Source organism: Eptatretus burgeri, chromosome 16 (assembly GCF_056783735.1).
Source record: "Eptatretus burgeri isolate ZD-2024b chromosome 16, Ebu_testis_v1, whole genome shotgun sequence".
Classification (NCBI taxonomy): domain Eukaryota; kingdom Metazoa; phylum Chordata; class Myxini; order Myxiniformes; family Myxinidae; genus Eptatretus; species Eptatretus burgeri.
The window spans coordinates 3,217,319-3,230,706 of NC_140976.1; the positions used below are offsets into that span (position 1 = coordinate 3,217,319).

At 40.9% G+C, this 13,388-nt stretch overlaps 1 protein-coding gene across 10 annotated transcripts in view; it reads right to left on the reverse strand.

Annotated features, from left to right (window-relative positions):
- LOC147010336 (transient receptor potential cation channel subfamily M member 4-like) overlaps window positions 1–13,388 on the reverse strand; it is a 582,375-nt gene that overhangs the window by 109,097 nt on the left and 459,890 nt on the right. For all 10 annotated transcript variants that reach the window (XR_015052249.1, XR_015052248.1, XM_085858968.1 and 7 more), the window contains 2 exons: window positions 7,822–7,854; window positions 6,362–6,607 (listed from right to left, as the gene is read on the reverse strand). Coding sequence is in view for 8 of the 10 variants with exons in the window: in XM_085858968.1 (XP_085715094.1) it covers window positions 6,362–6,607; window positions 7,822–7,854 (279 nt within the window). In the remaining 2 variants the exon portion in view is untranslated. The remainder of the gene's footprint in view (window positions 1–6,361; window positions 6,608–7,821; window positions 7,855–13,388) is intronic.

Here is a 13,388-nt window from a genome sequence, read left to right on the forward strand (position 1 = left end):
ACTCCATCTTACTCCTACTGACTATCATTCCCCTTCTCTCCAGTGCGTACCTCCACCTCTCAAGGCTCGCCTCAGCCTGCTCCCCACTCTCCCTACAGATCATAATGTCATCCACAAACATCATAGTCCATGGAGACTCCAGTCTGATCTCATCCATCAACCTATCCATCACCATTGCAAACAGGAAAGGGCTCAGAGTCGATCCTTGGTGCAATCCCACTTTAACCTTAAACCGGTCCGTCATTCCTACCGCACACCTCACCGCTGTCACACTGTCCTCATACATATCCTGCACGATCCTCACATACTTCTCCACCACTCCCGACTTCCTCATACAATATCACAACTCCTCTCTTGGCACCCTATCATAAGCTTTCTCTAAATCCACAAACACACAATGTAACTTCTTCTGGCCTTCCCTATACTTCTCCATCAACATTCTCAAAGCAAACATCGCATCAGTGGTGCTCTTTCCTGGCATAAACCCATATTGCTGTTCACAGATTGTCACCTCTCCTCTCAACCGAGCTTCCACTACTCTTTCCCACAACTTCATGGTGTGGCTTAACAACTTTATCCCTCTGTAATTTCCACAGCTCTGCACATCACCCTTATTCTTGAAAATCGGAACCAGTACACTTAATCTCCACTCCTCCGGCATCCTCTCACTTTCCAAGACTTTATTAAACAATCTGGTTAACAACCCCACTGCCATCTCTCCTAAGCACTTCCATGCCTCCACTGGTATACCATCTGGGCCAACTGCCTTTCCACTTTTCATCTTCTTCATCGCAGTCCTCACTTCATCCTTACTGATCCACCTCACTTCCAGAATCACTATCTCCACCTCTTCCAACCTTCTCTCTTTCATTTTCTTCATTCATCAGCTCCTCAAAGTACTCCATCCACCTTCTCAACACACTCTCCTCGCTCGTCAGCACATTCCCATTTGCGTCCTTTATCACCCTAACCTGCAGCACATCCTTCCCAGCTTGGTCCCTCTATCTTGCCAATCAGTATAAATCCTTTTCCCCTTCTTTTGTATCCAACTTCTCATACAGCTCATCATATGCCTTTTCCTTGGCCTTTGCCACCTCTCTTTTTGCCTTTCGCCGCCAATCCTTGTACTCCTGCCTACTTTTTTCGTCTCTCTGACTATCCCACTTCTTTTTCGCCAACCCCTTTTTCCTTATACTTTCCTGTACTTCCTCATTCCACCACCAAGTCTCCCTATCTTCCTTCCTCTGTCCAGATGTCACACCAAGTACCTTCCTAGCTATCTCCCTCACAACTTCTGCTGTTGTTGCCCAATCATCCCACCCATCTTTACCACCATCCAACGCCTGTCTCACCTCCTCCCTAAATTTCACGCAACAGTCTTCCTCCTTCAGCTTCCACCATCTGGTCCTTGGTTCAGCCCTCACTCTCTTCCTCAACCTCACCTCTAAAGTCATCCTACAAACCACCAATCGATGCTGTCGAGCTACACTCTCCCCTGCCACAACCTTACAGTCACTAATCTCTTTCAGGTTGCATCTCCTACTTAAGATGTAATCCACCTGTGTGCACTTTCCTCCATTCTTGTATGTCACCCTGTGTTCCTCCTTCTTCTTGAAATACGTATTTGCCACTGCCATTTCCATTCTTTTTGCAAACTCTACCACCATTTGCCCTTCCACATTTCTCTTGATGAGACTGTACCTCCCCATCACCTCCTCATCCTCTTTATTCCCTTCCCCAACATGTCCATTGAAATCTGCTCCAATCACCACTCTTTCATCCTTGGATACATGATTATATTAATATTATGATTATGATATTCGAATTTTTGAATCCGCTATCACCTGTGTAAATACATGGACCACATAATGTGAAGATTTCGGATGTATGAACAGAATATGTTCTGAGAAAAGTGTGTTGGAAGTGGCAGGCTTATGCCCATTATATTATGTGATTTCAACAGGGCATATAACCTCACGGGTGAAGCTCGATTTGTTGCTTTGGATATCTCAAAATAATTTGATAAAGTGTGGCACAAGCATCTGCTCCACAAGCTTCAGTCCCATGGTGTACCTGGAGTGATGCAATCAATCATTTTGGCTTTCCTTACAAATCGCAGGATGAAGGTGGTACTTGAGGGTCAATCTTCTACTTGCTCCATAAATCTGGTGTTCCATAGCACTCTGTCCTTGGTCCCATTCTGTTCCTTGTTTATATCAATTATCTTCCTGATAATGTTCTGTCTCGGCTAGCCATGTATGCTGATGACTCCTCACTTTACTGTACATCTGCTGATTCACGCAACACTGCTCGTAATGAGGTTGGAGTTTCAATGGACAATGATTTTGAGAATACGTTGAAGTGGGTGCATGACTGGCTGGTAACCTTCAATGCAAAAAATCTAAATTGTGGTCCATGTCTCGGTCCAGAAACAGGTCTTCCCCTTCTGTGCACATGGGGTCTTCATTTTTAACACAATCATCTGTGCTTTGGCTTCTTGGTATGGATATCTCCTCAAACCCCTGTTGGGATAAGTATATTTCTGGTATTGCTTAGAGTGCTTCTAAGCGTGTTGGATATCTTTATCGAGGGCAAAGGTATTTATCTTATGATGCTATTTTATACCTGTGTAAGACAACCATATGTCCTCTCATAGAGTACTGTTGCCATATTTGGGATGGAGTGCCAGACTGCCACTTATGTTTACTTAATAGGCTCCAGAAATGCTGAGTTAACCTGGTTGGTGCAGAGATGGGTTCAACTCTTCAACTGCTCTCTCACCATAGGTCAGTTGCCACTCTTCATTTGTTCTACAAATATTTTCATGGCAAATGCTCTGCTGGACTTTCTTACTTGGTTTGTCCTGTATGAATGTTTGGACGCAAGACTCGGTTTGCCATATCTGCACACCCATGCACTATAGCTGATCCAAAGTGGAGAATAAAAAGTGATGCAGATAGTTTTATCTATTATACTTCTCACTTTGGAATTCACTACCTGCAATATGCTTCCTATTATCCTTGGATCAACTCAGCTTTAAGAGGAATGTCAATTCCAACTTGCGACATCGAAGGTTTCATCACATTTCATCTGACTTCTGCTACTACCTGTGTCTTTGATGTGTTCTTGTTGTTTTTCGATTTCTTTTATTTTGTTTTGCTTTATCCTTTGTAATATTTATTTAACCTTCCCCAGAGTGGCTTTATGCTTTGTTTGGGGCGATTTCCAAGAAAAAAAAATATACATGAGTGGGCTGAGAGAGCTTCCCTGCCTCAAACACTGTGGAAGTCAAAATAATCAATTCCATCTTGTGAAATATGAGCATGGATATTTTGGTAATAAAAAGCTCCATGGAACACACGACTATTGCAAATATTTTTCAGATTGAGATGTGTTCTTTGTCCACAAATTATGTACTCATTTCTCTGTATTTTTGCTTTGAAGCAATATGGAAGTATAAAATCTGTTGTAAAGTATAGGTTACTTTATCACCATAAAAGGAATGGTTTGCCAGGAAACACCAGGTTTATCTGCAAAGGCACTGAGATAGACTTCAATTGTCTGTGGGATAATTATGCTCATCAGGTCTCTCAAAATGACAAGGTCAGAGCTCATTAAATTTGCAGAGTTGATACTGACAGGCCATGAGTAAATGTTCAATATACTTTGGTCTTGCTAATAAACTGATATATCTTCCCATTTAAATCTTAGGATCATTGATTAATCAATATAATAATAACGAATATATAATCCCCAAACTGACCCAAGTACATATGGGTCTGGTTAGAGATATTGTGAGTCCATGTATAGTCAAAGGAAATATGTACCCCTCTGTTATGTTTGTTACTCTAAAATATACTTGATAAATAATTGCATACTGAAGGTTGTTTTATCAATAAATAGATATAGTATGTTAGTGAGGCCTAAGTCACATGTGCTCTACAGCGAGGATACGGCGGCCGTACGCCCTCTGAATTGACAGAAACGTGCAGCGGCCGCAGAGTTTCTGAGGTTGCCTCAGGGTGGCCCGACGCCGTGTGGCTATATTTTACAGGCTGTTTTACTAGGGTCACCGTGGAATTATAGCACGGAGTTATAACTTTTTTCATTTCTATGTTCGCCGAAGCAATTCGACAAGCCGAAACAAAAGAACTGGTAAAAAAAAAAAGAAAAAAAAAGAACCCACTCGTTACCGTCCGTCTGGCCGCACGTTCGCCTTCGGGCCCCCCTGCGGTCCCCCTGCGGTTGCCTTGCGGGCACCTTGCGTCTGCCTTGAAAATTCTATGGCCGCCGCAGGAACGCCCTAAGGTCATCGTGCGACATCAAATCAAAGACCGTACGGCACCCCCACATTTTCGGTCTCCCCAATTTATAAATACGCCGTGTGGCTCCCCGAAAAATAAAAACATATGTGACTGCTACATTGTGTGACCGTGAAAATACTGCGGCCGCCGTATAATTGCTCGTGGCCGTAGATTTTGGAGACCCCACGGCCGCCGTGGCAAATGTGACCTAGGCCTGAACGATGCAACAATATAATCGTATATTTTTCACTTGGTTGGAAAATTGGGGAGAATTACTTCGGTGATGCCAGAGAGTCTGGTCCCCAGAGGCATTTGTCTCATTAACTCCGGCCTCCCATTCAATTGCAAAGTTGCACAAACACAAACTCTGTCTTCCCATTGTCCTCTTATCAACAGAAGTCTCATCAAACTGCAGAAGTCATGGACATCGAATTGTTCTGTAAAAGCTGTACAAACCAGATGCTCCATCTGCATGCTGAGATAAATGCTAATCATGGCAGAAAGTAAATGAGGGTTTTCTCTGCAGATGTGCCATGAAGGAAGACACATTCTTTCACAGTACAATCTGCTTAATTATGCACAAGATTGTTTTATCTTTGCTTTAAGGACATCGTGTGCAAACAAAGCTTTTTGTCGTCTGATTGCCAAGTGCCCTGTAATGTTCTGACTCCTCCCGATTTTCCAATTGTATAAAAGGCCATGTATTCTGGCTGAGGCAGAGATCTGCTTGGACTCTTGAGACAAGCTTTTCCTTCCACATACACGTGTTTTTGTATAATAAACAATCTATCAAATTATAATGGGTTTTCCCTTTTGGTTGGAAATCTCCACCACAACACTGATCTCCTCAGACATTCTAGGACCAACCAAAACCCTTCCCTTCATTCTCCTGTACATCCCTTCCACAATCCTAACTTCTGCTCCCGGCACCCCCATCCATGTCAGTGTTTCCATCACCATCTCTCTCGGACAGTGTCATAGACCTTCTCCAGGTCTACAAATCCCAATGCCAGTTCACGTTGCACCTTAAACCTCTTCGACACCAGCTGTCTCAGGGGGAAACATGCCATGCGTCCTCCCCCGACCCTTTGTAAACCTCTGCTGCTCTTCTCCGAGCAGGATTAGCCAGTTCGGCTTCAGATTAGAGTTAGCCAGTTAGGCTTAGCCAATTATGCTTCAGGTGAGGGTTAGAGTTAGTCTGTTATGTTTTGATGGTTTCTTCTCAAGAAACCTCATTTACAAGTTACAGTTCATGATTCCATCTTCAGTAGAGATGGCTCAGTCGTTGTTTGTTTTCCATAAGCACAGAATGTAACATTTCATCACCAAAAATCAGGTGCGTTTGGCGTTTTGGGTGCACAAATTGAAATCATGAGTTCATATTTAAATGGATTTCAAACAGTGAAGAAATATAAAGATCACAAACAAAACAAAAAATTCTCACAATTCAAAACACACCGGTAGGCAAGTCCTCCTTAATCAATGCAAACAATCAGCACAATAATCAATTCACAAAAGGCCTTACCTGGTGAATTTGAGATAAATTTCTAAGTGGAACTGACAGTGAACAATGGAAACGAGAAACCATATGGTTAAGCACAATAGTATCATCTGCTCCAATTGAATCCAATATAGAATCTTTTTGAAGACCAACATACAACAACAATTTGCTGATCAAACTCACGGACACTAAATTCACATCTATTTTGTGAGTGTGAAGTAAAGGTGTAACTTTGCAAATGGGTGGAAGCACCACATGCTTATCAGACATATACAATAATCCTGAATAGGTTTGAGCAGAAAGGACTCGACAACAAATGATCTCTGAGATTTCCTCAAGCCCGTCTGTAGATCAATGGAGGAGCACTTAATCAGTCTGAACTCCAATCCAATGGATTCAAACCCCCAAGCTAATACTATAAAATGCACGCCTTCTCGTTGGATCTGTATGACTTGTCCAGAGATTAAATTATTCAAATGGTTGTTGTAATTGGAAAAAGTTTTACCTCTGATCCATCACCTTCCGAGGAGTGTGCCTGGGAGGAGAGCAAGCCTACCTTATTGTCCAGGAGTTGTTGAATTACCACGGACAGGTGATAATTGTTTTTGTGATGAGAAGCCTCATGTGTCATGCCACGCATGATTTTTAACAGCGGGACTGATTTGGGAAGGTGCTGGTAAAGCTCCTCCAAAGAAAGGTTGTTCAAACACAACTTCTTGAGCTTCAGTCCGTTGTCGAGAAAAAGTTGTGCAAGCTGGTAACGGTTGTTTACCAGTGCCATTTTCATGGGTATGGCCAAACGCTGGAATGAAAACGAATAAAGACAAAGACAGTGATGAGAGTATAAGACTTGAGGGAGAGATAAAAGTCAATTTATATTCATTTGACATGTTCAATTATTTATCATCACTGATGAAGTGAAGTCACGGTAACCTGTGTCTCAGTCCCAAAGTTTTGAATCAAAGTCTTAAGTCCCTCAATATTTACATTACCAAAATCTAGGTACTTTTTAGATAGTTGCAGAACAGAGAAAACCCATTGTGTTTATTGTTGGTTGTTATCTCCATACGCAGCTTTAGAAGGTGGATCGGAGCCCTTCCAGGTCTCAAAGTATTCATCTCCGTTTGTGTGTGTCTTGGATGTTTTATTATTATTATTTTTCTTTCTTTTATTTATTTTGTTTTGCTTTATCCTTATCTTTATCTAGCCTTCCCTTTGCCCCTCACCTCAGGTAGCTTTATGCCTTGTTTGCGGTGATTTCCATTAAAAAATAAAATGAACATGAGTGAGCTGAGAGAGCTTCCCTGCCTCAAACTGATGTTCATGTTGAACTCCTCAGACATTCCAGAACCAACCAAAACCCTTCCGTTCATTCCCTTGTACATCCAACTTCTGCTTCCGGCACTCCCATCCATCACAGTGTCTCCATCACCAACTCTCTCAGGACAGTGTCAAAGGCCTTCTAAAGATCTATAAATCAAAATGCCATTTCACCTTGCAACCTCTTCTCCACCAGCTGTCTCAGCATGAACATCCCATCCTTCGCCACCCACCCATACCCCCAACCTTTGTAAACCCAGGCTGCTTTTCTCTGAGCAGGTTTAGCCAGTTAAGCATCGGGATAGGCTCAGGATTAGCCAGTTAGACATAGCCGATGATGCTTTTTAAGGCTAGCGTTAGAGTTCGGTTATGCTTTAATGTTGTTCTCCAAAGAAACCTCATTTACAAGTTCCAGTTGATGATTCCATCTTCAGTAGAGATGGTTGAGTAGTTGTTTGTTTCCCATCAGCACAGAATGTAACATTTCATCACAAATAATCGGATATGTTTGGTATTTTGAGTGCACAAATTGATGTCTAGAGTTCATATTTAAATGGATTTCAAACATTGAAGAAAGATAAAGATCACAAAAGAAAACAAAAAAAAATCTAAAAAATCAAAACACCAATTTACAAACCAGTCCTCCTGAATCAATGCAAACAAACAGCACAACTATCAATTCACAAAAGGCCTTACCTTGTGCATTTGATATAAATTTTCAGCAAAACCCTACAGTGAACAAGAGAAACAAGAAACATACGGTTAAGCACAACAGTATCATCTGCTCCAATTGAATCCAAAACAGAATCGTTTTGAAAACCAACAAATAACAACAATTTGCTGATCAAACTCACGGACCCTAAATTCAAATCTATTTTGTGGGTGTTTGTGAAGTAAAGGTGTAACTTTGCAAATGGCTGGTATCACTGCATGTTAGTCTATCAGATATACACAATGATCCTTAACAGGTGTGAGCAGAAAGGACAAGAGGACAACTGAACTCTGAGATATCCTCATCCCCATCTGAAGATCAATGGAGGGGTACTTAATCAGTCTGAACTCCAATGGATTCTAACCCCAAGCTGGTACTATAAAATGCAAAGCATCTTGCTGGACCTGTATTACACGTCCCGAGATTAAGATACTCAAATGGTTTTACCTCTGATCCATTACCTTCCTTGGAGTGTGCCTGGGAGTGGAGCAAGCCAACATTCCTTTCCAGGAGTTGCTGAATTACCAAAGTCAGGTCATAAAGTCACTATCCTTTTTGTGAATTTTGAATATTGTACCCCCCCCTCATTTTTGTGCACCTCCCCTGTATCTACTGATCGGGATACATGACAAAGGTTGTGGGCCCTCCGTTTGGAGAGGTTCTGGGCTGAAAGGATCAAAACCTCGAGTAAGAATGGTGCCCAGCTGATGGTTGGGAAACCATTCTATTGCTTGCAGGTTATGAATCTTACTTTAGGTAAGGGAACTATGTTTTGAGGTTGACAATTTAAATAAAGATTGAATGTGGGATAAATTATATTATTTTATAATTTAGGAATGGCCGATACTGTACAATTCAGTATGTGTGTGTGTGTGTGTGTGTGTGTGTGTGTGTGTGTGTGTGTGTGTGTGTGTGTGTGTGTGTGTGTGTGTGTGTGTGTGTGACAGAAAATTTAAAAATGAGATGTGTGTGTTGTAGATAATATAGTTGCGGTTATGGAAAAAGGACCCCAGAGTGTAACGCTCAACACACAAGAAATCCTTAGTTCGAGATATCATTAGTAATTGTGGTTCATCAGGTCACCCCTCCCCCCCCCCCCAACAAACCACCCCTTCGTTTCAGGGATGGGAAAAAATGAGTTATGAGTGTTAACAGGTTCCATCCCCATTGTGATTCCCCTTCTTGAGATTCCCTCCATCCATCCATCCATCCATCCCAATCCCTCACCCTTCCCCTCTCAAACCCTGTACTTTCCTGGAAACCCACCTTTTCATTTAATCCATCTCAATCCCTCCCACCCTCAATCCCTTCAAATTATTTTTTCTCCTGTACCTCCCCACAGGGCAAACCACACTTGCACCACAACCACACCGACCCCATAATCAAAGTGTTGTGAATTCAACGTGATTCCAGCAGCAACCCATAATCAACAGCGGGCTTCCAGCGCCAGCGTGTGTTCAACGCTGAGATGCCTGCGCCAAGCCGTTGCCAACAGCGTGCCACTGCAGTGCCACCAGGATGAGTAGGCAGAGGCAGCCATTCAAATGAAAGGGGGAAAAGGGAAAAACTTTATAACTTAAGCCCCAAAAGCCCAAAATAGGAGACTGATTTCCTCCCCCCCCCCCATAAAAGCGAATGTAAAATTGAGACCGATTCCCTTCCCTCCCATACAAGCAAATGTAAAATAAGAGACTGAGTTTCTCCCCCTCCCAGACAAGCAAAGTAAAATTGAGATTTAATGATTAAAGCACTTCTTTTCTTTCATATTTTCATATTTATCTCTTCTGTATATAATTGATGTTTATAACTTCTTATTGTATTCATATTTTCTGTACTCTTCCTTTTTTAAGGTTAAACAGCTGTAATAATGTTTAAAGTTTATTGTTTTCTTGATTATATTTTTCTTTATTCCCTTTAGCATCTCATCACACGTTTCAATGTTATTATTATCAATACTAGTGCGGGCCCGTACGTGCGTGCCCGTACGTGCGTGGCCGTACGTGCAAAAAAATAAAAGAAAAATAAAGAATTGTGACATCAATCGTGACATCATAGTACCGTGTACTGTCATTGGTTTGGTAAATTTGGTAACTTGGGAACCACTTGTCTGATTAATATCAAACCTTGAAAATGCACATCCACAGGGCTCCAGCAATATACCTGGCAAGTTTCAATTAGATCAGACCAGTGGTTGTCGAGAAACAGCGGTCGCAGACACACACACACACACACACACACACACACACACACACACACACACACACACACACACACACACACACACACACACACACACACACACACACACACACACACACACACACACACACACACACTGCTGGAATTACAGATAGATACGTAAAAGCAGAAGACTATGATGTCAATCCTATAAATTCACTCATGACCTTCTCACCCAAGTCATCTTAAAACTTACCAATAACCTTTTTCTTCTTTGATGAAAACAACACACCACCTGACTTATAATTACTTGAATCATATATATATATATATATATATATATATATATATATATATATATATATATATATATAAATATATATATCTATATATATATATATATATATCAATATCAATCATATCCTCATATACATCACTTGTCTTAATTTCTAATATAAAACTATCTGTATCCATACACAACAATGACATATTATCCTTATACTTTGATTTTAAATTATTATAGTAATAGTCATACATTAACGACTTTGACAAGTCAAGGATTGATGTTCCGATATAAATAGGTTTATCCATTTTAATACTCTTTTTTTTTTTCAAATGAATACAACAAAAGTTCTCTGAAAACACCTCCGTTCACTCAAAACTTGGTCTATTAATTAACTTTGAAGCCTGTTTCCAAGATGGAGCAAGTCTTATGTTTTGTCGATTTTCCTAATTTTCCATAGACTTTTCAAATACAGCGTTATTTAGTCTAGGACCTGGCTTAGACATGTATGCACTTAATTTAGGAGAGGATAACTCAACTGTTTTAGGCTAATATGACCACAAGGAACAACTTGGGATGTGTGCCAAAATCTCTATCCGGGACGAACAACCTGAAAATGACCACGCCCTTTTTAAAATCTTTGTACCCCATTGTCTATCACTCACTCAGCCTGCTTTTGATGGCCTTGGTGAAAAAGGTCCCCTTAAAGAAGATTGATCCGCCTGTCAAGACATTGCATGACTTTGCTATTGCCTTGACATCTATGGTCACCAAAGCTGGGCACAACTGTGATGAGATCCATATCGTTTTTGATGCTTACAGAGAGGACAGCATCAAGAATGGAGAGAGGGGGAGAAGAAGAAAGTCAAAAGAAATGGTTGTCCTTGATGTGATATCACCAAACCAAAATGTTCCAGTGGTATTAGAGAACTTTTGGTCATCTTCCATCAGCAAAACTGCTTTCCAGGCATTCTATGTTGAGTGGCTCACCACCAATTACCACGGAACCAAACCTCTATACCTCGGTATATCACCACAGGCATGGATGGTGTCAGCTGGGTGTGCTTCTCCATTCCCTCGGCTCAACTGCACACACGAGGAAGCTGATGACAGGATGATGTTCCATGTGTAGGACATTCTAAGTCACCGGTCAGGACCTACATCCATGACGCTATCATCAGGTGACACAGATGTCTTTGTGTGCCTGTTATACCACATCACAGTCAATTGGAGAGATCTTGGCCTCCAAGAGCTTTGGCTCGTCCGCAACTCAGGAGTGAAAAGATCAATATTACCACTCCACGATATCTGCATAGCACTGGGAGACGAGCGCACAAAGTGTTTCCCAGCACTCCTTGCGCTGACTGGGTGCGATACAACCAGCAAGATATCAACTAAACTTGCAACCCTGAATGCTGTCTGCAAACCAGGAAATTCCTCTCTGATCTTGAATTTTGACTGTCCCCAGCTAGCAGAAAGTGCAATACAGATGGCAGAGACATTCTTGGTCAAGTGTCTCAAACCATCAACAGACCTGGAGACATTTGACGACCTGCGTCTCACTGCATTTGATAGCAATGCCCTCAAGATGGACTTTGAGAGAACCACTTGCACCTCAACTAATGCAAGGAAACATATCCATAGAGGCTATTACCAACAGCAGCTGTGGGTCCAAGCCCCATTTCGAGATGCCACCCTGATTATGAATGCCGAGTCTTATGGGTTTGCATGAAGGGGCAGTTTATTAGTCCCTGAGATTGTGATCTCCAAACCCAAAGGCCTGCCAAATCCCTGCACATGTGGCAAGTGTGCTTGCAAAAATGGGTGTTCCTGCAGGGTAGCTGGGATCAAGTGTTGGAAGTACTGCAAATGCAAGGGAGGTGATTGTTGTAAAAACCCTATCACTCAATGAACACTGCTCATCATCCTCATACCTGGACTCTGTTGAGTTACTCTTCATGTTCCTGACCCTGGTTTATGTGACACATAAACAGTATTAATGTGGTTTTAAAAGTTGTATTGTTGGTGGTTGGGCAATTTCCCTGCTGATCTTTGAAACATTTAAGCTCTCTAGATACTGCTGCCGACTCAAGTAATAATTTTTGTTTTTTATTTTTCATTTTAAGTTAACATTCCATTGATAATAGCATGTAAATGATTGAAAATACAATTTCTTTATATTAATCAAATGCTCGCTTTCTTTCTTTTTAAAAAATCCCCTGTATTGTTCAAATTCCAAATTGTCAGTTCAACTCGAAGATGACGCACATCTTCTTACTTTGCTCTAAGTCCAGAAAGTTTAAGTTAATAAATATATGGCAATTCCAGTATGTATGGTTATAACCATAAGTATGGTAAATAAAACGGTTTTTCACCATTTTCTCATAAAAAATATCAAATTAGAAATTTTACACTCTTCTCTGACCCCCCTAAATAAATAAATAAATAAACATGGCCATTCTGAATATTTTGAGCACCTCAGAAAATCTGTAGCTCCAACGGTTTAGAAGATACAGCTATATCAGAAGTAGCACTTTCGATGAAAAAGGGTGTGGTCATTTTAAAAAGGGTGTGGTCATTTTAAAAAGGGCATGGTCATTTTCGGGCAGTTTGTCCCGGATAGAGATTTTGGCACACATCCCAAGTTGTTCCTTGGGGTCATATTAGCCTAAAACAGTTGAGTTATCCTCTCCTAAATTAAGTGCATACATGTCTAAGCCAGGTCCTCTACTAATTCATTAATTTATAAAAGTCCTCAAAATCTGTATTTGCTTCTGTTCTCCTTTTTGTATCAAAATCAATATACTTCTTTAACCAATGACTGTTTAAATTTCAAAATCCAATGAATTTTCCTCACTCCAACCCAGCAGATAAATATTGTCTCAAGTTCCTTTGATGCAAAACATAACTTTCGTAATCATTTAATGTCGTAAGTAGTTTTTCTGCAGATTAACCTTTCATATGAAATGACTGTTGGTAATCACTTAAACATTATTTTCTTGGACTTTATTTATCAGGGGCATAAGGTAGGTCTTTATGTTTGTGATGAAGTTCTTCTGGATATTTTAAATCAACCTCAAAATAATATCC